Consider the following 25,646-nt stretch of genomic DNA (forward strand, 5'->3'; position numbering starts at 1 on the left):
CTAAATATCAATCCACGTACCGTCTAAGTTACTCTTGCATATTGGGGTATGCGTATTTGCCTACCATGCAGTCAGGGATCTTGCTGATTTTATTTTCATATCAGTCCTGAAAGCTAGACATGATGATAAGTACTTTACAGGTGAGGTTCAACGAGGAAAAGTGATATCACCAGAATCATTTACATCATTGGTAAAGCAGCAGAGCCAGGACCTACGCAAGGCCAAAGTCTTTCACATGGGAGGGAAGAGAGGTTCTTTTTTGGGGGGTGGGGGTGGGGAAGAGATGTTCTAAAGCCGGGGTCAGAAAACGGTTTCTGTAAGTGACCAGACGGGAAATATTTTAGACTTTGTTGGCCATACCATCACCTCTGCTCAAACTGTGCCCTTGCAGAGAGAAAGCACGCACAAGGAGTTGTAAGTAAGTGGGCACAGCTGTGCGCCTATGAGATGTAATTCATAGGTTCTGGAATTAAAATTGCATTTTTATATCATGAAGTATTCTGCCTCTACTGACCTTCTCCAGCCATTTAAAACCATAAAAACCATTCTTGGTTGGGTGGCCGTAGGCCAGATTGAGCCCACAGGCCAGAGTTGGCTTTGGTTGTTTTCCGACTGTTTCCCCAGAGTCTTGGGGCTTCCAGAGAACCCTGTCACTGTCCCTCTGGAGCGGTGACAAGCCACGAAGAATCTGCGCCTTCTCCCATGTCTACCCCAGCTTCCCCACTTGCCCCGTTTTATCCACTGGGCTTCCGTGTGGTCATCACAGATGTTTGCTGAGCACGTTCTTCACGCGGGCCTCGTCACAGGACCTTACATCCACAGGAGGAGCCAGCATTGACCTCACTAAGAAGACTGGAAACTGAGGAAGAAATTAGAAAAGGAAAAAAAAAAAAAAGAGGATCAAGTAGCCTCCAAGGTCACTCCAAGGTCACAGTTTGAAAATAGCGGCTCTGGTGTGTTGAATCTAGCCTGGCTGAATTCAGAGCCCAACTTTTAACCTCTGGGATTGTGTGTTGTACCTAAGAGTTTTTTTCAAAGAGTCTAGAGGCCAAAAAAAAAAAAAAAAGGAAAAAAAAGTTTGAAGCCATTTCCCTCATTATAAAGATGAAAAATCTGAGCCCAGGAAGGGGAAGGGACTTGGCTATGGTCACACTCAGTATTGGGCGCACGGTGAAGTCCAGGGTCTTCTCCCAAATGCTGCGGAGTGTCAGGAAGTAGGAGGGCCTGGGAAGTTGGGGCAGACACCTACTTTTGCAAGCGGCGGGATCAGAGAGCAGGGATTGATCAATGATCAGCCCTAAGACCTAAAAACAAGGCTAATCCCAGTGCAAAAGAGAGATGTGTCCTTGCATGCAGTCTCTGTGCTCCGTCCTGATGGGAGGACATGAAGACAGGTGTGGGGACAGTGGGGACTGTTAGTGGGGAGGCTCCTGAGGGCTCTGAGTCCATAAGGGACAGCCACTTCAACAGTGATGACAATGTGAGCTCTCAGTCCCGAAGACCCACTGAATGCCAGGTGCAGTGCTCTATTTTTCACATCTGTCAGTTCATTTGATCTTCATAACGTGCTAGGAAGTAGGTGATCCCCATTTTACAGATGAGGACACTGAGGCTCTGGGAGGCAAAAGGATTTGCCCAAAGCAACGTGGTTAGTTGCTGAGCTCTGTCAGAGTCTAGAATCCAGGCTTGCAAGCACCATGCTAGAGCAGGACAGAGCCTGGGGCAGGGTAGGGCTCGCGGACAAGACCCAGACGGAGGTAGGGGAGGGCCCTCCGTCTTGGAGAGCAGTCCTGATGTTTCCCTTCAGTCTCTTCACCCAGCAGGGCTCCCTGCACTGCCTGAGGGACCGAGGGGCCATGGGTGGTGGCTTCTCCAACACCCCATGTGTGTTCTCGTTAAATCCTCCTACTGCAGCCCTGCAGGGGTGGCCTTGTCATCGTGCCCATTTTACAGAGGAGGAAACTGAGCCGTGCAGGTGCCCCCTCCCCTCATTTTATGTACAAGGAAGCGGAGTTTTAGAACAGTGGCATAACTGATGCATTCACTCATTGATTCATTAATTCCACATGTTGATTCAACACCTACCATGTGCCGGACAGTGTTCTGAGTGAACAAGACTCCCCACCCAGTGGAGGTTGTTCAAGGCTAGGGAATGATTGATGCAACCCCCGTGGAGGTGGGAGTCCATCGGGAAGACAGGTCATAAACAAATCCTCCTCGACTCGGGCTTGAAGGAAACTTAAGCTACACCAACATGTAGGGTGTTATCACCAGTGGGAGCTCCTCCAACCTCTGCAGGTGGTCAGCGGCCCAGAGGGCAACCATGGCTCCCGCTCCCTCTAGGTTCTAACAGGGAAGGAGCAGCCCAGAGTGGAGAGGGGACAGGACTTCCTCCCCAAGGCACCTGCTGAGACAGGGAAAGAGCTGTGGCTGGTGTCTGGACCCTTCCTCCCAAACACACACCTGGGGTTACACAGGTGGGGTTTCTTATTATTTGCCCAGAGAGAGGACACGTGCCCCTGGTGGCCACGATGACCTCAGTCAGATGTTAGAAAGGACCTCTCACGGGCTTTGGGCTGCGGCTGAGGCATTTGTGGGGGACTGAGGAAGTTCGCTCTAGGTCGAATGATGTCAGAAATCAGGGGCAATTCTATGAGTAAAGAGGTAGCAGCCATTCAACTGGCAAGAGAGGGGGACATTTGGCAATTTATGGGTGGCGAGTGGCTTTGGGCTAAGACAAGATTATGATGTGTCCTTGCTATGTCTCAACTTTTCAGTCTCTCGCAGAGCAGCTCTGTCTGATGTTGGTGACGTGTAAAATCATATAGGTCCAGCAAGAGAATAACACAGCCTCTCAGGGTCCCACCGGTTCCAGATGTCACGGGGCTGCTTTCTTCTTTCTCAAGAGGAACCCACATTGACTAAATCCTTGCCACTGTTCAGAGGCCTGTTTAATTCTTTCAGTGGCGATTCTGGCAAATGTTGGCCCACCAAATCTAGCCGGCTGCCTGCTTTTTGTGCAGCCTGTGAGCTAAGCATAGTTTTTATATTTTTAAATGGTTGAATAAATCAAAAGAAGGAAAATTATATGAATTCAGATCTCAGTGTCCAAGAATAAAGGCTTAGCCACATGTATTCATTTCTCTATTGGCTCTGGCTGTTTTCATGGCAGAGTTGAGTAGGATGGAGACCCTAGGCCCCCAAAACTAAAATATTTACTATCTGGTCTCTTACAGAAGAAACTTGCCAGTCCCTGCTTTAAATGGTGTCTTAATGCATTCAGTCTGCTGTAACAAACATAGCATAGATTGGGCATTTGTATTTCATAGTTCTGGAGTGTGGGAAGTCCAAGATCAAGGTGCCAGCAAATTTGCTGTCTGGTGAGGAACTGTTCTCGGCTCATAGATGGCCTTCTTGCTGTGTCCACCTATGTTAGGCAGGGTAAGGAAGCTTTGTGAGGCTTTTTATTTTTTTTTTGGTAATACACATTTTTAAAAATTAACATATAATGTATTATTAGCCCCAGGGGTACAGATCCGTGAATCTCCAGATTTAAACACTTCACAGCACTCACTATAGCACATACCCTCCCCAATATCCATAGCCCACCACCCTCTCCCCACCCCCTACCCCCGGCAACCCTCAGTTTGTTTTGTGAGATTAAGAGTCTCTTATGGTTTGTCTCCCTCCCGATCCCATCTTGTTTCATTTATTCTTCTCCTACCCCCCAAACCCCCCACGTTGCCTCTCAACTTCCTCATATCAGAGAGATCATATGATAATTGTCTTTCTCTGATTGACTTATTTCGCTCAGCATAATACCCTCTAGTTCCATCCACATCGTTGGAAATGGCAAGATTTCATTTCTTTTGATGGCTGCATAGTATTCCATTGGATATATATACCACATCTTCTTTATCCATTCATCCGTTGATGCACATCTAGGTTCTTTCCATAGTTTGGCTATTATGGACGTTGCTGCTATTAACATTTGGGTGCACGTGCCCCTTCGGATCACTATGTTTGTATCTTTAGGGTGAATACCCAATAGTGCGATTGCTGGGTCGTAGGGTAGCTCTACTGTCAACTTTCTGAGGAAACTCCATGCTGTTTTCCAGAGTGGTTGCACCAGCTTGCATTCCCATCAACAGTGTAGGAGGGTTCCCCTTTCTCTGCGTCCTCGCCAGCATCTGTCCTTTCCTGACTTGTTAATTTTAGCCATTCTGACTGGCGTGGTTTTGATTTGTATTTCCCTGATGTGTGAGGCAGCTTTTTATATAAGGGCACAAATCCCATTCATGAGGGACCTGCACTTCTGATCGATTCACCTCCCAAATTGCCCCACCTCCTAATACCATCACACTGGGGATTAAGTTTCCACATACAAGTTTTGGTTGGTGGGGGGTGGGGGGTGGGGGAACGCCAGCATTCCTTCAGTAGCAAATGGGTTAACCCCTTGATCCTCCTGAAAACCCTAGGAGAATTGTTACTTACATTTTCTGAATGAAGGAGCTGAGGTGCAGCGAAATGAAGGGATTTATCTAAACCTGAGGTTAGGAACACTTCCCTCCATCCCGTTACGTTACACTAAAGACATTGTGCTCTTTCTTCCTAGCTGCTGTGCGCAGGAATGGCCTGCACCCTGTGCCCACGGAGATGCAATTTCTGGCCAGCCCAGAAGAGTGAGTTCCTGGTATCACTGATGGAGGAGTCAGTGCTTGTCCCAAGGAGATGACGAACAAGAATCCAGTGCTGCAAGCAATCCTCCCCCACCCCCAGATTTTTTTCTCCAAATGACCTAATGCCCAGGTGTCTACCACCCATCCCTTTGGCTTGGGCATGGACATACCCAGCCTCCTTAAAAAATGCACATGTGGATGGCAAGGGCAGGAGAGAGCATGAAGTCCCTCTGGTAAGGGACCTGAAAGGAGGGTCCAGAGGAACAGGAGTGCTCAAACTACATGACAGTCAGGGGGAGAAGGCGCGCAGACAGGCATCCAGAGCCTCTAAAGACAAAAGCATCCTAAGGGGACCATCACAGCCCTTCACACTTGAGTGGCTTAGGAAGAATCTTCACACTGATGCCTCGTTTAGTGGACGGTGTCCTTTGTATTTGGCAGCGTAGTTAAGATCTTGGGATTTGGGGAGGGGGGAAAGATCTTGGGGTTTGGAACCGTGCAGACCTGACTTTGAACCTGGCTCTACCGCTTAGCAGCTGTGCGATTTGGACAAGTCACTTGATGTCTCTGAGCCTCTATTAGTTTCCCCCACTAACTGGACACGATATCGGAATCCACCACAGAGGGTGATTTTGAGGTGTGATGAGATGATGTTGAGCGTTATGGGTCATGCCGGGCCCTACCTGCCCAGGTGGGAGTGCTTGTTACTCACGGCACTGTTACTTTGGGTGATGAAACAGCAAGTAAAGTCACCTGTCAAGGCGTTGCTGGGCATCAGTTCTGTTTTATTCATTCAGCAAATACTTACACATAGCTTGCGATGAGCCAGGCACTGCCACGGGTGCAGCAACTCACAAAAATCCAGCCCTTGTGGAGTTTATGTCTCAGTGACAAGAAACAAACACAGAGTAAAATTCACTGCATGTCCGATGGTTGGTGAGAACTATGCAGGAGAACAGAGCAGGAAAGAAGGCTGAGGAAGGGGCCTGTAGGGTGTGAGAAGGCAGTTTTAAAATGAGAGGTCAGGAAAGGCCTCTCTAAGAAGGTCCCCCTTAAGCAAACACCTGTAGGAGGTGAAGGGCCCGGGGGGATCTTTGGGAAGGATGTTTTCTGCACAGGATCCAGCAGGTGCAAAGGTCCTGAGAGTCCAGAGCAGCCAGGAAGCTGGTATGGCTGGAGTTGGGTGAATGGATGGGAGGAATCGGGGTCAGAGAAATTGCTTGTGTGGTACGAGGTGGTGGTGGAGGGACAGAGCACGAGGGACCTCAGAGGCCAATGAGGTAGCCTTGACTTTGAATGACATGGGATCCTGTGAAGGCTTTTAGCAGAGAAGGGACATGATCTTATGTCTGATTGTCTTATTCCACAGTCTTTGCTCCTTCCTGGCACTCCGTCTGGGTGCTTTTAGTCTGGTTTTGAGATATGGTGTCTGGGATTGGCTTAGCCACTCACTACTGCACAACACAGGACTCTATTTGGGCCATCTGGCCACACAGAGCTTGTGCTGAATCTAGCGGAAAAGACCCAGTCCTCATTCTCTAGGAATCCATGTCCACTGAATGCAAACCCCAGCCATCGGGTGGAGATTCTATGTCCATTGGAATGAAAGTCTCCTCTCTGGGCCTCAGCTAAACAAAGAGGGGCTTGCACTAGATGAGCCCTCAGGCCCCTTCTGCTCTCTCATCCTCATTGTGATGCTCAGTCTGGTTGGGGCCTCGGGTCTGGGGGAGCCCACATTTCCTGCCAGAGAAGTCAGGCAGTGACTTTCAGTCCTTCTCTTCCTTTTAGACCCCAAATCGTATCCCAGTTGCCTTCCAGATAAGGGGCTGCTCATGGAGCGATTAAGGCCAGAAGATATTTGAAGTATCTTTGATTCCCTAAAAAAATAAAATAAATAAAATAAAATAAAATAAAATAAAAAATTAATTAATTTGTTATACAGGGCCAATTCTTTATTTCATTCACTTACAAAAATTTTATAATTGCACAGTTTAAAAGAATACTCTTAAACAAAAAGAAAAATGTACCCAGCATCTCACTCCCAAAACAGTTAAGTCAATGCTATTCTAGACAGTTTCCGGATACCTCTCTGTCTACATAAATTCATTTGTAAAATAAAAACTTTGATAATGCTGTATATGCTCTTCTGTAACCTGCTGTCTCTCTTAATGGAATGTAGGGAACATTTTTTCACCTCAGTAACTTTACAGCAATGTCATTAGCTTTTAATTATAGACTTAATTCTTAATTTCATTCTTCCCCCACACTCTTTAAACTGTCCCAGAAAGACCCAGAAAATACAAAGAAAAAAGAAATCCATATTTCCACCCCCAAGAAAGGCACCAAAACAACTATGTGTGTACCATTCTGTTTTTCTTCATACTCATCTGTTCATAAAATATGTGAAAATTTTTTAAATAAAAATTTAGGTAGCACAGTTACTGACCCTTTTTCCCTTTACCTAATGGGCCTCTCTCATCTTAATGAACATCTGTCCAGATCATCATTTTGTTTTGTTTTGTTTTTTTAAGATTTTATTTATTTATTTGATAGAGATCACAAGCAGACAGAGAGGCAGGGAGAGAGAGAGAGGAGGAAGCAGGCTCCCTGGATCCCAAGACCCTGGAATCATGACCTGAGCCGAAGGCAGAGGCTTTAACCCACTGAGCCACCCAGGTGCCCCTAGATCATCGTTTTTTAATAGCCATGTTGGTGTTCCCTCTAAAAAGAGGATCATTTTTATCCAGCCAAACCCTTTTTGATGGGATTCAGGTTGTTTTCGATATAAACCATAGTCAGTTGGATGCAAACTCACACACACGCCCGAGGCACCTGCCCAGAGTCCCTGAACTGAAAGTTTGCACATCTTTAGAGGCTTTCGATGCTGGCGCTGAGCTGCCTTCTAGGAAGACCCCTTAGTTCTCCCAACCCACCTGGTGTGTTTCCCCACGAGGCCAGGAATTCTGAATGTGTTCTGAACGGCTTCTCTCTGGGTTTATTTAAAGCAAAGACTGCCCTGAGGCCGAGGCTCCATTGGACCTTCTAGCAGACTGCGAGAAGGAGGAGGAATATCGCAGAAACATCTGGAAGGGCTTCCTCATCTCCATCCCCTACTCGGCCAGCATTGGGGGCACTGCCACCCTCACGGGCACGGCCCCCAACCTCATCCTGCTAGGCCAGCTCAAAAGGTAAAAGCAGGTGTGCTCCACCCAGCCCTGGGGTTCCTCCTCCTCCCACCCCTCCCCCTCTCCCTTGCACGCTGGGGAAACCTGTACTGGATACCTTCTCTTGGCCAGGCTCTGGGGCCCCAACAGGGTACAAACCTAGCAAAGTTCCTGCCCCGGCAAAGTTCCATTTTGGTGGGGGAGACAAGCCATAAAGGAAAAGGGATATATAATATGTTGGTGTGATAAGTTACCAAAGGAAACAAAACAGCGTCATGTGGAAAGGACAGGAGTGGGTGCTATTTTATATAGGCTGGTCAAGGATGTGGGACCTCTCTAATAGGGTGGCATCTGAGACCTAGAAGCTGTGCGAGCACAGGAGGGAAGAGCATTCCGGACAGGGGATAGCCTGTTCAACGGCGAGCAGCACAGAGACCAGAGAGGCTGGGGTGCCGAAGGCAAAGGGAAGTGTGGGAGGAGATAAGGTAAGGTGTCAGGACCCCAGCTTTCCCTGCCAGTGCAGAGAGATGGGGAGGCAGTAGAAAGCTGGGAGCAGAGGATGCCATGATGTGACATCTGCTCTAAAAACGAACCCCAGAGAGCGGCTTTGGTCTGTGGCTGTGAGGTCCCGGGAGAAGCTTTGCAACCAGGTGCCTAGGCCAGCTGTGGGGTGGGCTCTGCCAGGAGCTCCAGTCTCCCCAGTGTTGACGCTGTTCAAACAGTGTCTGAGAGTCTGTCCATTGGGGCGGGAGAATAAAAGGGAAAGATTCTCGGACAGCATGACTTGTCCATTCCATTATCCCAAACCTCGTAGTTTGGAGATATAAACAATTCCAGTATTTCAAGATTCTGTTCCTAAGATGTTCAGTTGCCAGGATTCTGAGAGGTGGGGATTCTAAGATTCCTTTGCAGTGAAAACGCACCATACGTGCACTTAGTCCACATGAACGTGGATGTAAGCACTGGGCAAACAAATGCAACAGAAGTATTTACTATGCAACATGGCCCCAGGTGCTGGCCAACTTCTTTACCTGTTAGTCAACTGAAGAATGGAGGACTTCCTAGGATGATGGAGGAAATCTGGTCATCCCCAGGGCTGGTTCACTATCACTTTTAATCAAAGTGATTTTCATGAGAAATTCTAAGTACACCTGAGTCTTATCTGCTGAGACGATTTTGAAACCTTAACCTCCCACTGTATTCTCAGGTTCTAAAGTCTTTTGATTTTCCAAGCTAATGCAAAAAGCCAGTGATCCTCAGTCATGGGAGCATGTTAGAGTCAGCCGGGAGGGTGAAAAATCTGCCTGGGTTTCTGGGGCAGAGATCCTGATTTAGGAGACACGGATGGGGGCCAGGCATCAGTATTTCTCCAACTGACTTAAGCCCACTGCACACCTTTGCTGTTCTTTCATCTTTGTTGTGTTTTTTGCTGAAAGACTGAAAAACCAGAACCCCAGATGGTCCTGCTTGAGACATGGGGACAACCTGGGTTTGGCCCCTTAGTGTCCTCCGTTAGAAGGCAGTGCCAGTAAAGGGCCAGTCGGCCAGGAGGGTGAAGCTGGACCAGGGCTGAACAGGAAAGATGTGGACTCTGGGGCTTTCCGGGCAGATGCCAAGTTGGGAGAGGGATGGGGAGGAATGGGGCAGAGAGAGGGGTGGGCGCTGTTAGAGGGTTTTCAGGCTGTCTGCCCACCCTGATGCGAGCAGGACTTTGTTCCAACTCGAAAAGAAATTAAGGAAAAAATGCTCGAGGTGTAAGTAAAAATATCAGATGCAAAGGATTTTGAATCAATTACATGCAAATCATATGCAAATCACACGCAATATGTAATTCCCCAAGCTTGGACCTTCTGGTCTAGAAAGAGGGGGATTTAAAATGAATGCCAAGTAATATGGGGTTCTGATTCTCTCACCAGGAGTGTGGGAAGGTGGGGGGATGGCTGTCCTGAGTGCCTCCCTTGGCCTTCACTCCCCAAATACATTTTATTACTTTACTCTGATTATGTAGGGACATTGCAGAACATTCAGAAAAATGTAGGCAAAAAACTTGAAATGCCTTCAATCCTGCTAATATTAAGTACACACTAGTTTCTGTGTATAAACCTCACCTCCGTGTTCTAGCTAAGAAATAGCTCCCCGTCTGTATACAGTATACATGGGCGTGGCTGACCTTGACTGGCTCTCATCTCCGCCCCCCACCCCCCACCCCTTCTCCAGTTTCTTCCCACAGTGTGATGTGGTGAATTTCGGCTCCTGGTTCATTTTCGCCTTCCCTCTCATGGTGCTGTTCCTGTTGGTGGGCTGGCTGTGGATCTCCTTCCTGTACGGGGGAATGACCCTGAGGTACCCCTCATGCTTACTTTGAGCTTTGAGCCTGACTAGAATTTTCTTCTCCAATGGAGTTTCCTCCTACTGAACCCAAGGATTGCCCTGATAATTTCATGTTACCTTCTCATGCGGTGACTAGAGTCGAGTTACCTCCCAGGGATGTGAGGGTTATGGGAGGTGGGCCCTCTGTTAATATCACCCATCACCGGTAATTACGGACAGCCCTGTCCTTTGAGTAAGATAAACATTCCTACCAGAGGAGAGAGAAACACTGTCTCCCATTGGATGGGGTGCTGCTACAGGAGATAACTGGGGGTGGCAGTGAGGACAAGCTATTAAATAACATTGATGCAGAGAGGGAGAAAAAGAATCCTTTATCAGCTCTCATAGAATGCAGCAAGTCTCAGTTGGGTGTAGAAGAGCCGTACTACCCCTCCAACTTTCCCAAATCAGCTTTTTAAACACCGAGCAAGCGTCAGTTCCAGAGATGTGAGCCCACAATGGTGTCTAATCAGAGTGTGATAATTACTTTGCTTCTCTGTTTTTATTTTTACGATTCGTTTTTTTTATGGCAAGTGATTCTTGTTTTCCATTTATGGGGCGATATGAAGTTTTCTGTTTACATACATTTCTTAAATTGAAATGATGCATCTATTTGGAAGAAAGTATGAAGCAAATATGAGCCAGGTATGTGGATATGGGGGTGTTTGTGAAGGTAGGTTACAAACACCTGGACTTGGGGACATCCTAACACAAGAGTGACAGCCCAGGGCTGTCATCCCCTCACCTCTCTCTGGGCCTTAATTTGCTCATCTGTAAAATGAAACCAGTCAGAGTTACTCTGGACCAAAGAGATGTGAAAATGTTTGAGACTAGAAAGGCTCTGATCATGGTGTTCCTTGATTCACATGCTTTCCAGAACTCCTCAGAGCAGAAACTCAGGGTTCAAAGCCCACATTCGCCCAGAGAAGCAAGTCCTGACCTTGGACTCAGACGGACCAGAATTCAAATCACGCTTCCACGTGATCTTGAGCAATTTGGTAACCTCCTTGAGGCTTCATGTCCTCCCTTGCAGGTTGGGGCTAAAAAGTAGCTACAGCTAAAGTAAATGCTGAACAAGACACGGTGTGTCAACTGCCCAGGACTGAGCCAGAAATGGAGCCTGTCTTTCCAGTCTACCCGTTTCAATCTAATAAGCTTCCGCAGAACTCAGCCACGAGAGGATGGAGGAAATGCAGGTGGAGGGAAGTTCAGTGACAGACGGGTTTCTGGGTAACAGAGACATTTCAGGCCAATGCTACGGCCCCGTCTTCACTCAGCAAATATCCGATGAGTACCCACCGTGTGCCTGCCACGGTTACGGGGGTTGAGCATGTACCAGTGGGCAAGGCAGAGACCATCCCTGCCCTTGGGGAGCTCACACTCAAGGTGGGGAAGACAGACAGGGAGCAGCCAAGTGCAGCAGGAAAGCCTTCACAGCACAGTCACAAGTGCTGTGAAGGAAAAGACAGTGAGATTTGATACTGTGCCTTGGAGGGCTCCCACCTAAAAGGGAGGTCAGGAGAGCTTCCTTGGGGAAGGGACTTTTGCAGTCAAATGCTCTACCACTGAGCTATACCCCCGGGAAGGGACTTTTGAACTGGGATCTGAAGAGTGAATAGACTTAAGTCAGTAAAGAGAGCAGAGGAAATGGATATGATAAAGAGCATTCTAAGCAGATAGAACAGTAAGTGCAAAGGTCCTGAGGCTGGAGGTAGCAAGGGTTGTTCTGCAACTGAAAGTTTCAAGTGACTGAGTTTAGGGGATAAGGGAGATTTGTGGGAGATGAGGCCAGGGAATGAGGCAGGAGTTTTCACCTGGAATGATTTTGTCCCAGAGGACATTCAGCAGTATCTGTAGACATTGTGGTTGTCACAACCAAGGAACTACTACTGGCATCTAAAGAGTGAATGTCAGGGATGCTTCTAAACATTCTGTGATACACATTCAGCCTCCTGCAGCAAGGAATGATCCCAGCCCACAGCAGAGAAAGATCTGCCCCAATAGGTTAATAGTTCCAAGGTTGAAAAACCCTGGGCTAGATCACTGAGGGTCTTAGTGGAATTTCATCTTTATACACAAGAGTTATTGTGAGGATTTTTTAAAAAATATATTCTTTTGTTGTTGTCGTTCTTTTAATTTGGATAAGCAACACATACACTTGATTTAAAAATCAAAATGATGCAAAGAGGTACACAGTGAGAATTCTTCTTCCCAATCGTGCTTTCATTAACCCATTCACCCACTACTTCCCCCAAAACAGGTTTCCTAGGTAATCCTCCGGAGTTCCCTTAAATAAATACAGGCAGGTAGAGTATATTTTCTGGTGACTGGCCTCCCAGACAGATATGATTTCATATATTCACACATGTTTTTGTAAGGTAAATTTCCACTGGGGGCAGAGAATAAACCCCTTTTCCTTTTAATAGGTATTTGATAATCCTCCCTAGGACTTGTACGAATTTATTCTCCCATTTATAATGGATCTGAGTGTCTGCTTCCCTGCAGCAGTGGATTTTTGCCAATCTGCGAAAAGAAAAATAATTTGCATTCATTTTACTAAAAGTCACTTGGAGCAACTTTTCATACTGAGGGGCAAAATGAAATCTTCCCTATCTTCATAAAAGCCACTGGTGTTTTCTTTCTTATGGCTTGTTAAACTGTGTTTATATCCTTTGTACATTTTTCAAATGGAGTATTGATCTTAGTCTTATTGATTTCTAGTACACTTTATATATATAAGATTAGTGCTTATTATCAATCCTTCTCATGGGGCTTCTGAATTTTCAAGTAGAGTTAAAAAGATTTTCCCATTACAGGAGTTGTAAAAAAAAAAAAAACAAATTGCATATTTTTATCTAGGGTTTTTTTGTTTTGTTTTGTTTTTCCACTGAGATCTTTTACCTGTTTGGAGTTTATCCTTAGGATATGATGTGAGGTTTGGATCCAGCTTCATTTTTTTGGTTCCCAATGGCTACATAGCTATCCAGTGCTATTTATGGACACACAAAAGTTTTAAAATGTGACAAGGTTTGATTTATCTATCTTTGGTTGCTTGAGATTTTGATTCTAAGAAATAGTTGTCTAATCCAAGGTCAGAAAAATTCACCCCTGTGTTTTCTTCTAAGAATTTTATACCTCAAGCCCTTATATTTAGGTCTGATCCATTTTGAGTTAAAAAAAAATTATATGGTTTGAGGTAGGGGTTCCCATTCCTTCATTTGCATATAGCTATCCAGTTGACATAGCATCCTAGGTTAAAAGACTGTTCTTTCCTGCTTTGAATGATCTTGGTACCCTTGCCAAACCCCAACTGAACAGGGAAGTCTGGATTTATTTCTGGATTCCCAACTCCATCCTATTGATCTATATGTTCAACATACCGACTGAATAGCTCATCTTTTCCACACTAGTCCGAGACACCGACTTGATCATAGACTAAGTCTCCAGTCTATTTCTGGACCTCCTATTTTGTTCTATTAGTTTATTCAGGTACCTGTTTCACCCTCTAAAGAATTATAAGCCTGGGAGTCTTAGGATCAGACTCACATTTTTAAAAGACCACCAAGGCTATTGGTGGGAAGAACAGATTTTCGAAAGGGAAGACAGAGTGAGGGAGACACTCAGCAGCAGACTGTAGAAGTCTCCAGAACAGAGATAATGAGGCTTGGCCAGTGGGTGGGGGTCTGGGGAAGGAGTTCAGGAGTTAGTCATATTTGTGGCCACCCCTCCTCACCTCCCTACTGTCTGTTTCAGGGGCTGGAGGAAGAAGAAATCTGAGATCAAAAGTGACGCAGAAGTCAGGGCTCGCGCCGTGATTCGGGAGGAATTCCAGAACCTGGGGCCCATCAAGTGCGTGGTACAGGGGTTCCTGGAGTGAGGAGAGAGCCCAGCATAGATTTTCAGGAGACCTATCTCCTGGTCTGACCCCTGGACCCCTGGAGGCTGATGTCAGGGGGAATTTCAGGATGGTGGCCTAGAAGCCTGGAGATGGAGGGTAGGGGGGTAACTTACACAGTCAGTCTCTTGGCCTGGTGCTGGGGGAAACACCCTGAGGACCAGGAAGCCCCTTAGGGTAGAGTTGGTGGGGGAGGAACCTCCTGTCCTTCCAGCTAATGCACTCTTTCCCCCTTGGCACATGGGATACCCAGCACTACCTCAGGCAGCTCGCGGGACTTTTTCAGTGTACTGTTCCCATTTGGTGAAAATACTAGGAGTCAGGAGGTCTGCACCCAAGAGCTGGCCCTGCCACTAACTCCTCTATCTATGTAGACCTGGGCAAAGCACTAACCCTCTCTGGGCTCTGCTCCCCAGTCTGTGGAATGGGCACGTTGGGTAGATATTTACTCCAACATTTGGGGATTCTGTCTGTCTTCCCCCTCTCCCTGTCTGTCTGCCCCCTCTGTGCACCATCTTCCTCTGCATGTACAACTCTTCCCCTCTCTCTCGCCTACCTCTGTTTCTGCCTGGCTGCTTCCTTTTTTACCTGCTTTTCTGACTGCGCCTCTGCTTTGCTTTTTTCTTTCTCTCTGGTGATTCTCCTTAAGACCTTGGGAAATTCCAGGTGGGCATGATATAAATAACCTGGGGGGAAGGTGGTTACTGATGCTCCAGAAGGAGCCTGGGGGAGTGTGGCAACCCCTGGACAGGAATCCCTTACACCCCAGGATCCCCTTCCCTTCACTCTGGGGAGTGGATTACTTCTCGAAGCTTCTCAGAGGCAGGCCCCGGGCAGGGTCACAGCCAGCAGGCAACTGCCCCAGGCCTTCTCATGCTGTGGCCCACCCAGAACCCACCGTCAGCACAGCGCCTGCCTGTCTGTGCCACAGGTTTGCTGAACAGGCGGTGTTCACCCTTTTCTGCATGTTCGCCATCCTCCTCTTCTCCCGGGATCCGAAGTTCATCCCTGGCTGGGCCAGCTTCTTCACCCCTGGGTGAGACTCGAGGGACCAGTGGTGGGGGCGGTGTGTGTGGAGCCCAATAGGGAAGATTTTGGGATGGGCCGTCTGGTGCTGGAGAGGCCGTGCAGCTGGAGGGGCTGGGTTGGGTATACATACACCCTTGGTCCCTATAAAGAGCTCCTTCCTTTACTCTCAAAAATGTTTAGGTTCAGATGATAAAACATTTTGGGTTCTCATGTGTTAGGAGCTTTGTGTTTGGGATCAGGCAAAACTAGGTTCATGCCAGCTCTTGCACTTGTAAATGGTGCACCCCTGAGCACATCATTCATTCATTCATCCATCTATCCATTCATTCATTCATTCACTATTAGTTTTATCATTCAATCGGTCAACATTTACTGAGCTCCTCTTATGTGCTCCACATTGTACTTGATGCTGGGGACACAGACAGAAGCCATTGGTTCAACAACAAAACCCTGCAGATTGGTAATGAGTGCAAAGAAAGAGTGAGCAAGAGGGATATAATAGGGAAGAACGGGCAGGGGCATACACTTCGGGTGATTCTGGGACGAAGTAAAGCTGAGAACAGTAGAGAGAAGAACTGGAGATCTGCTCCAAGGTCTCCCGAGAGCAGGAGGCAGGAACTCAATTTAGCACCTTTGGAGAACCGAAAGAAGCCCAGTGTGACCGAGACTCTGCAGGGAGGGAGGAGAGTCAGCAAGACGTGGCCGAAAGGGCAGGAGAGACCCAGATCGTGGAGAGTCTTGTTGGACACGTAAAACATTTGCTCTTTTCTGTGTGGGAGGTTCGGTGCCTCTGTTTTCTCATCTGTTAAATGGTATTGTCTTTGGATTGGTCCAAGGATCAGCGGGTTAGTTCATGTCAAGTGATTAGAAGAGCACATGGGAAGAACTCAATAAAATATTAGCTCTACTTATTAAGGGATGGATTGGGGGAAATAGGTAGGAGCTCTAACACCATCTAGATGGCCCCCTGTCATCTAGGACAGGGCTGGTAGCCTAAGACTCCTGGGCCAAATCTGGCCCAGCACTTGTTTTTGAACGGCTTTGACCTTTTTAAATGGCTAAAAATCAAAAGACAATATTTGTGACACATGAAAATTATATGAAATTCACAAGTCCGTGTCTGCAAATAAAGTTTCATGGGAACTCAGCCACACCTGTTCATTTACGAATCATCCACAGCTGCTTTCCTATTGCAACATCAAAGTTGAGTCAGGACAGAGACCATAGGGCCTGTAAAGTCAAGAGCGTTCTCTGAGCCCTGGTCTAGGGGAAAGGCCTTGCTGGCATGCGTCAGACTGGTAGCATTGGACAGGCAGCCGTCAAGGCCTGTTTGAAAGTTAGAAATGATAGCACCTGCTACCCGGTAGATTTGGGGTCACGAGGGTCGGAGCACCTGCATGGATGGTGGTTGGTTGGAGAAGAACATTCTTTAGGGGGTTGGGCTGTGGGTGGTTATCAACAATTTGATTCTGGGCTTGCATTAGACTTGTCAAGTCAAATAGGTCTTTCAAATATTGCAAGGGAGAGTGTAGAAGACTCCCCATCCATCTGGGAGCTGGATAGAGGGGAGAAATGGAAGAAGCAAGCTGTGAGGTAGGCAGAAAACGGGGAGCAACAAGCGAGCAAAGACCCAGATCAGGGAGCCTTTTAAGAAAGAGCGAGTGGGTGACCGTGTCAGATTCTGGTATGCTAGAACATGATTAGATAGGAAATACGTCCTCTGGCTTCAGTGAGATCTGGTGGTCTCCAATAGCTCCATCCGGTAGAAATATAATGGGAGACACATACAGCTCTGTACTCTCAAGAGTGTAGTGACTCTTGGAGCCTCAGGCTCCCCCCAGTAAAAGGGACAATGTAAGGTTCTGATCTCATGCAGGTTATTATGAGAAAGAAGCCACGTCATTTCATAGAGCCAAGAGGAGTGGCTCTTACTACCATTGTCTTTTTTTTCCAAAATGAAGATGGCTTTTTTTTTTTTCAAGTAAAAAGTGAGTGTTGTAAATATTCCAACAAGACAAAGTGAAAATCACCTAGAAATTTGGTCTCCAATTCTGATGACACATCTTTCCTGACTTAAAAATGCCTGTCCAGGAACTGTCCTACATCTCAATCCCACGGGTGGTTACCAGGCCTGTCTACATTAGCCAAAATGTAACCCATGTCCTTTAAATGGGTGCATTTTATTGCATGTTAATTATATTTCGATAAAGCTAACTGTAAAAATACATGTCAACTAGCTAAAAAGAAACCTATCTAAACAGAAGATTTTTTAAACAGAAATATGATGACAGTAGACACTATTAATAATCTGCCTTTTTCTTTTTTGTTTAATTAGAAAAGTTATGCATACTCATAAAAAAAATCAAATAATGCTGAATTGAAATAGTAAAAGTCACAATTGAAAGTTTGTTGTCTAACAGATTGATAGATACATACACACACACATATATACGTTACAAAAATTAGACAGTATAATAATAATCACAGACAACTTAACTATTCCTGACCTACTTCATTCTTTTTAAATGCTCCATAGTATTCTACAGAATGATAGCATCTTAATCTATTTAATCAATTCCTTTTGGATTGTGTCTGATCCTCCAAATAAAAACTTTTCTTTTGATTTACAAAATATCTTGGTTGTACTTCTATGTCAATGCATAAAGATTGATACTATCTTTTATCTTTAAAAAAACAGATGCAGGGTACCTTCATTCTTGATATACTGTTGTATAGATATTATTGTACACAAATTATTTACACATGTCTGTACTAAAAAGCTCCCCCTTTTTTCCTTCTGATCCGTATGGAATATCCCTACATATAATCTGTGTACAAGAGCCCGGTTTTCCCGAGGATACCTTCCTAGAAGTACAATAACTGAATCGAGAGGCATTCACGTGTAAAGGATGGTAACATGTGGCCAGCTGCCCTCCAGAGGGTTAAACCAGTTTCTTTTCACACCGCCAGTATGTTTTCCAATGTCCCCATTAAGTACTATCATTGCACTTTCAAGTCTTGCCTGTTAGCAGACAAACGATATTCGGTTAGCCCGGGGTTTCTGTTTCTCTGATACGGTGATACTGACCATCTTTTCCAGTGTCTTGGCCTTTTGAATGCTCTTCTTCCCCAATGTGTGTGCTGAAAGGGCTTTTGTGGACATCTGGCTCTATGCTTCATTGAGCTGGGAGCCAGACAAATCTGGGTTCAGTGCCCGTCTCCTGCATGGGCCGTGGCCTGGCCTTGAGCAAGTTGCTTCTGCTCATTGAGACTCAGAATCCTCATCTGAGACGGAAGCTGCCTGCCCCAGAAGGCTGTTACTGAGACTTCTGTGAGCTTAATGTGTCCACAAGGCACACAGTGGATCTTTGAGAGAAGGTAATTAGATTTTGAGGGACTATGAGGCGGCCTCCATCTGTGTTGTGCTGGTGCAAATGGGCATCTCTGAGTAGTAAGCTGCCCATCCCAGGAGGAAGGCAAGCAGAAGTTGAACAAATGCAGACAGACTCTTAGAGCAGTCCTGGTTCTGGCCAACTGTGGGAGTTCCACAGATCCCATATTTGGTGGCACTCAGAATTCCTCCCTATGTGGTTCCGTGCGTCTTCCGAGGATAAGCCTTTGTCTCCAGTGACCTCAAAGAGCCTCAGGGAGCCGTGGGCCGAGAGGGCTTCAGCATCGGGCCTGTTGGATCCAGGCTGAGCGCTGGCAGGATAATATTCTGGTATTCTTCGGCCTCCAACAATGCCCCCTTCCTAGCAAGCACCTAATTCCCACCCACAAATCCCGCTGCCAAACCTGTGGCCCCGCTGCGATGCCGTGGGTCATGTGCTTTGGGGGCCTTGTCATTATAGGTTTCTTTCTGATGCTGTTACCGGAGTGGCCATTGTCATCATTTTGTTCGTCTTCCCGTCCCAAAGGCCCTCTTTCAAGTGGTGGTTTGACTTTAAAGGTAAGGTGTCAACGCTGGGGTCTCAGTGGACTCAGTGAGGCTGTGACTCAGGGCCCACGCCTGGGACCCGAACCCCACCGCACTAACCACGTGGTCCCGCTTCTGCCCTTTTCTCTCTGAGGCCTTACCTGCTCTGGGCACTTGGGGCTGCCGGAGGGGACAGTCCAGGGCTGGAGTTAGCAACCAGAGTTGGCCAAATCCAGCTGGCTGTCTCTTGGTACAGCCCGTGAGCAAAGGATAGCTTTTACATTTTTTTTTTAAGATTTTGTTTATTTATTTGACAGAGATCATAAGTAGGCAGAGAGGCAGGCCCAGAGAGAGGGAGAGAAGCAGGCTCCCCACTGAGCAGAGAGCCCGATGTGGGGCTCGATCCCAGGACCCTGGGATCATGACCTGAGCCCAAGGCAGAGGCTGTAACCCACTAAGCCACCCAGGTGCCCCGCTTTTACATTTTTTAATGGTTGAAAAGAATCAAAAGAAAAATATCTCATGACACAGGAACAGTCCACGAATCTCAGATTTCCATGTCCATAAATAAAGTGTATTTCTTCAATAAGAAATTTGTGGACATTTATTTATTTACATCAGTACCTACACACTAGCCTCAGTTTTGCCCCTTGGCTCACAAAACCCAAAATATTTACCAGCTTATGCTTTTATAGAAATACCTTGTGGCCCCTGGGCCTGAGACAGGAGTTGCAATTCTGACTCCAGTGCCTAAAGGGTCAGACGTGCAAATCTCCAGCCAGGTTGAACCTGATAGGAAGTGGAGGGGACTGAGGCACAAACAGCCTAGGGGCAGCGTCCCAGGTTGGTTTAAAAGGCTCACTGAGCCCTCCCAATCACACCTCTGCAGTCTGGCCTTCAATGGCCAGCTTGTGCCCCCACTGGGCTCCCAGCAGGTGTCTGTCAGGACAAGGCATGACCCCCTACCTCTGGAGACAGAGCCTGTGCTCCAGCTGGGGCGGTGGGATGAGTTCCACACCAGGAGTCAGAAATGGGACCCTCATCTCGAGTCACAGGCAGGTTAGCTCCACAGTGGAGGAGGGGGTCTGAGCACGGGGCAGAACACGAGGGTCAGCAGAGAGACGGTATCACAGGGCTCCAGGAACGGTTATCGCCATTGAGCGAATCCTGGGTCCAAGGAGCTGTGGGCAAAGACTCCGTAGCCCGGGCAGGATCTGTTTCTGTTCCTCTGTCTGGCCTCCTGCTGGCCTTCATTATGTGCACCGGGGACCATGTCCCGGCCTCTCCATACTTTCTACCACTTCTAAGCTTTGGCCTCTTTATAGTTCCTGCTTTTTTTTAAGAACTTGGGCTCCCTTAGCGTGTCCTCTCTGTCGTAATGCCCACCTTCTCCCGGCTCACAGTGGCTGCCCGCTACCCCATCACTTCTGGCCAGCTCACAGCCCCCCTGTAGCCCACAGCCTTGCTTGCCCTCTGTCCCTTGATCTTTCGCTATACGTCTATGCACCTGCTATCTCTCTGCTTCCCATGGGGACTGCTGAGAGGAAGAATCTGCTTGGTCTGGCGTGGTATTTGGGCAGCCCTCCCACCAGGCCAGCTCGTAGATGCCCGGCCAGCCTGGGGATCGGCTGCCCTTGATCGGGTCCTGTCCGTGGTTCCGTCACCTGGAAAGCCAGGGGCTTCCTCTCTGCCGGGAATGTGGGGAGGGCCTGTGCTGTCCGTGTCCGGTATCCCAGCCGAGTTACTGACTTGCTGGGTGACCCTGGTGAGTTCCTAGGTTGTCTGTTCCTAGGTTGCTTTCCCACTTCGAGAATGAACATGTCCCTTAGACATTCTTCTTTCCTGGCTTGAGTAGTTTCATGGAACAGAAGTTGCAAACTCAAATGCCCACAGGGAGGGAAGAGTGTTGGGTGCGGCAGACTAGGCGCAGGAAAATGTGTTTTGTGACACACAACCCTCCCCACCCGGCTTTCCTTCTGCCTTGTGGGAACAGAACAATGTCTGTTCAAGGAAAACAGCAGCTGAGAGGGTTCGTGACTGGCCAGACCCTTCGCATCAGGGCAACCCTCTCGCATCGTCGGGTCTGTGGAAAACTTGCAAGCCAAAGCCTGTATAGAAAGGGCATCTGTGACTCAGTTTCCACCGAGTGTCACCATGCAGGAGAGCAAGGCTAGTTTTGCCAGATTTGCTGGTTTTTCAAGAGAAACAAACAAACAAAAATTGTATGCAATCTCCCTGCTTTTAAGTGTTGGCCACGAATCTGAATTGAGAAACCCTGTGTGGGCCAGCAGCAGAACACGTCTAGGAGCTGGGTCTGGTCTGCCCATGGAGTGCAGCTCGCCACTTCAGCCGAGAGCTCTTTGGGCTAGAGTTTCGGGTGTTGCCTGGTGGATGGGAGAGGGCAGCCTCCGGGAGCACCCCCTGTCCCTTGACCATCTGTGGGCCCGCAAGGACGGGGCTGAAATGATGCGTTCTCGTACTCAGCCAGCAGGACTCACACGGAACCTGGGACAGTGGCCAGTTCCCACGGAGAGAAAGTGACTTGATCAAGGTCACACAGCTAGCTAAAGAGAGACAGGGGTAGAACCCAGGCGTCCAGGCCAACCTTGATCTTCTTATTGTACTCTCTGTCTTCCGTTCTTCTCTGGGTAAAGTCACACTTGCATTTCTGTCCCTTTATGTCACTCAGCAAATATCGAGGCAATGCTTCCTCTTTGGTGGGCAGTGTGCCTGTGGCTCATGGTGGGGACGAGGGCAGTGATGACTTTCATTTCCTCTCTGTCCACCAAGCTCTTCCTCCAGATGTCCTGTGGCTCACTTCCATCACTGTACACAGACTCCATCCAATGTCACCTCCCCAGAGAAGCCTTCCCTGACTACACTACCCAGAAAAGCATCCCTGCCTTGTCACTCTCCACCCTTCTACCCTATTTTCTTTCCTTCCCAACACATTATATTTCCTGGCATTATATATTTATTGGTTTCTCCCCTGCCTCCCTTATTGGAAACGTAAGTTCTCTAGGAGGAGGGATTGTGTCTGTTTTGGCCACTTCTGAATCCACAGAGCCTAGAGGAGTGCTTGACATGTGGTAGGTCCTCAATACATATTTGTGAAATGAATAACCAAGGGCTTGCTCTGGCCCACACCCAGAGCTGATTCCTTTGCCCCCAGGGGCCCGTGTCCTCTCCCCAGAGGGTCTCTGAGGAGCTACAATTGCTCCCTTTTACAGATAAGGGCACTGAGGCTCAGGGAAGTAGTCACTAGCTCACACCCCACAGCCGAACGGCAGAGCTTGGATTCGAATCTAGTTCAACTTCAGAGCCTGTGCTTTCCAGCCACTGCTTCAGACAGCTCGTTGGCACAAAGCAGGGCTAGAAGTATGAGATTCCCATAGTCAGACGCTCTGCTTTTAGGAAACAGCCGCCAGGGCGTGGTCGGATGGGAACACCGTGAAGACAATCAAGCGAAGGCACAATCTGTGCCTATCATGGGGCAGGTGGCCTCATCAGTGCTCACCACGTCACTCATTTAATCTGCGTGATGTTGAACCCATGCTTGGGGCCTTCTCCTCCATGCGGCAAGTCCCTTTATTTTTTCAGAACTTGCCTGCCTTTAATGAATTAATGAAATAATACTTTCTTGCCTAAAGGCGGAGAGCTGAGCCATCCGACGTCTTCCAGCTTTCATCTTAGATAACGAAATTTGGAAAAGGCTGAGAAGGAGAAACAAAGTGTCAGTGGTTGTGTGACCAGGAATTGTCCTGGGGAGGAGGGCGCCCCTGGGCACGAGCTGGACCTGTCCTCTCGGCCTCCCTGATGGCCACCTGTGGGGACGGTTCCTTTTCAGGAACGTTCACCCTGCTGCAGGCATCGGGTGACACATCTTACATCACATTAGCAGTCAAGCGCTTTGGAGTACAGGCCGGGTGCCAGGCAGGGACGCGGGGATCTGGCTATGAGCCGAACAGGACCGTGTCCTCCACCACTAGCTCTCGTCGCCTCATCAGTGGTCCAGGGACCCTCCAGGGGCTGTTTCTGCGCCACATGTCGGCCGAGGATATGGGGGCAAGGTCACATTCAAGGGCAGGTCACGATCAAGGGCATGCAGTGAGCCAACATCCAAGCAGGGTCTGTCTCCAGGCCTATGCTCCCAAACACGGTGTAGCAAACCAGCCCTCGGGCTAAATGCACCCCCACCTTGGTCAGCAGGGTTCCCTGGGAGCCACGCCTGCTCACATGTGTCCTTTCTGTGGATGCTCCCACCCTACGTGGCCTCCAGGTTCCACAGAGGCTGGCAGGGCCTGGAGTGTCCACCCCCTCCCTCTTCATGGACATTTGCCGCATCTCGTTCTAACCCCTGCTCGCAGATACTGCTGCTTTTGAGGAAATAAAATCCTCCCACAATCCCATGAACCGAAGATACGCCGTGTTTCTCTTTTCCTGAATTTCCTTCCACTTTTTCCCTCCTGTCCACATTCAATGACAAAGCGAGCCTTTTCTATGATTAATGAGGATGAAAGCTGCACTGCCCCAGAAGGGGTTTTGGGACATTGAAAGGATGTCCTGCGCGGAGGTGGGGTGCCCGGTTCCAGGAGGTTCTCACGCTCTGGAAGCCATGACAATTATTTTCATTCTGAATGGAGCAGAGGCCCCTCGTGATGCTCGAGGGGTTTTTCCCTGAAGCTCCGACATCAGATGCTAGAGCCAGACTGTGGCTTCCGGGAGACCCACCCCTCAGGTGTCCCCACAAAGATGGGGCTGCAGGGGCTGGTGACCCTTCCCCAGAATGAGTGTCCTGGGTGTGTTTTGGGTCCTGCTCTGCTGCCCCCCCCCCGGGGGGGGTACCCGTGTCCCCTCTTCAGGCTAAGTGTCTTCTCTCCACCCAGCTTCCAACGAAGAGACAGAGCCCTTGCTGACCTGGAAAAAGGTTCAGGACACGGTGCCTTGGAACATCATTCTTCTCCTGGGAGGGGGCTTCGCCATGGCCAAAGGCTGTGAGGTAAGAGCTGCAAGCCCGGGAAGGAGGACGCAGGTCCCGCTGTCCCGGCTGCCCAGGCCGGAGCACACAGACGGCCACCAGATTCCCCAGCTGCCACACTGGCATCATCATGGCTCCAACCTCTGTATCTGGTGCTGTGGACGAAAGGAGCAAGGTCTGATCCAGACGCTCCAGGAGCCCACGATGAGCACACTACTACCATCTACTCCTACTCTCATGGCTGGCAGTGTCCCCTGGGCACAGAGGAATAAGCCCACCTTGCTCTCCCCCTGGGGCCAGGCACTGTTCCTCGTGTTTTACATGCATTACCTCATTTAAACTTCCCAATAAGCCTATTGGGAAGGCTTGGCAAGAATGCCACTGTTATCCCCATTCTACAGACTAAGAAACTGAGGCACAGAGAAGTAAAGCGATTTGCCTAAGGTCACACAGCTATGCACTTGAGATTCGAATCCAGGGAGTTTAATGCCATGGCCTATGCTCGTAACCACCACGATATAAATGTTAGAAGTTGTTCGTATTAGTTAGTGTGATTATGAATATTGTTCTAGATGGCTCTGTGAGCTCAGAGGCAGGGCTGGTACTAGAGCGAGGGGAACAGAGCACAGAATTTCAGGAGGCTGTGGCTGTCGGCGCAGTGCAGGTACAGGGTCAGAGGGCCCTGCTCAGAGCAGGGGCAGCCTCGCTGTTAGCCCTTCAAATGCTCACGCTGACCGTAGGGGCTGGGTAGTATTTGTGTCCCCATTTTACAGATAGGAAAACTGAGGCAAGGAGAAGTTAGTTAAGCAATTCCCTGAAGGTCGTATGATTGCACTCTGCTCAGGAGCTGGGGTTCCAACTCTAGTCGTCAGCTCTCAGAGTCCAGCCTCCTAATGGCTCATTTTCAAGAACTTCCCAAGTGCAGGCATCACGTGAAGCGCTTTGCAAATGGGGGTTCGATTCTTCTTGCCCAGTTGTGCGGTTGCGTCCACACTTCAAAGATGAGGGAACGGAGGTAACTCGAGGCTGAGTAGCTTGCCTATGTTTGTGAAACCAGGAGATTGTCAGAGCCGGGATTTGAACTCCTCCAATTCACGATGCTGGGCTCCACCTCTCCTTGTAAGCCAAGGCATTTAAAACCACAGCCGATTAAGGGCTAATCTGAAACGAAGGTGAAGGAAACCTGAGATTCCCTCTCAGATTGCTTCCTTTCTTTAATTCAGTTCTAATTTTCAGGTTCCAACGTGGATAGGATGTAAGATACCCACAAAGGGTATGCTAGTAAGAGGCCCAGGCTCGAGAGTCTGAGGGTCCGGATTCAAATCCCAGCTCTACCACTCCTCACTGGGGCTCTTGGGGCAAGTTTCTAAACCTCTCTGGGCACCAGCTTTCTCATCTATGAACTGGATCAATGTTTCTACTCTTCAGGCCTGTTGAAAGTAATTAGAAGAACGTAAGAGCTGGCGTAACCCCTTGCACATGGGGTGCACGCAGAACTCCCCGCACTCTCTCTAAACACTTGTCCTGTGGCTCTTGGGGGTTCCCCCTCCAGGGAGCAGACTCTGCAATGCAGGCGAGTGAAGAGGGGTGTTAGGTGGTGCCCCTGAGGTTCCCG

At 48.4% G+C, this 25,646-nt stretch overlaps 1 protein-coding gene across 4 annotated transcripts in view; it reads left to right on the forward strand.

The window, feature by feature from the left end:
• The window catches only part of SLC13A3 (solute carrier family 13 member 3), a 69,905-nt gene that overhangs the window by 30,135 nt on the left and 14,124 nt on the right, over positions 1-25,646 (forward strand). For 3 of the 4 annotated variants that reach the window (XM_059132955.1, XM_059132957.1, XM_059132958.1), the window contains 7 exons: positions 4,616-4,682; positions 7,685-7,867; positions 10,061-10,186; positions 13,967-14,062; positions 15,040-15,144; positions 18,989-19,086; positions 23,940-24,052. In XM_059132955.1, coding sequence (XP_058988938.1) covers positions 4,616-4,682; positions 7,685-7,867; positions 10,061-10,186; positions 13,967-14,062; positions 15,040-15,144; positions 18,989-19,086; positions 23,940-24,052 — 788 coding nt within the window. The remainder of the gene's footprint in view (positions 1-4,615; positions 4,683-7,684; positions 7,868-10,060; positions 10,187-13,966; positions 14,063-15,039; positions 15,145-18,988; positions 19,087-23,939; positions 24,053-25,646) is intronic. The other variant, XM_059132956.1, reaches the window with a different exon arrangement.

The sequence above is a fragment of the Mustela lutreola genome, chromosome 9, assembly GCF_030435805.1.
Source record: "Mustela lutreola isolate mMusLut2 chromosome 9, mMusLut2.pri, whole genome shotgun sequence".
Taxonomy (NCBI): domain Eukaryota; kingdom Metazoa; phylum Chordata; class Mammalia; order Carnivora; family Mustelidae; genus Mustela; species Mustela lutreola.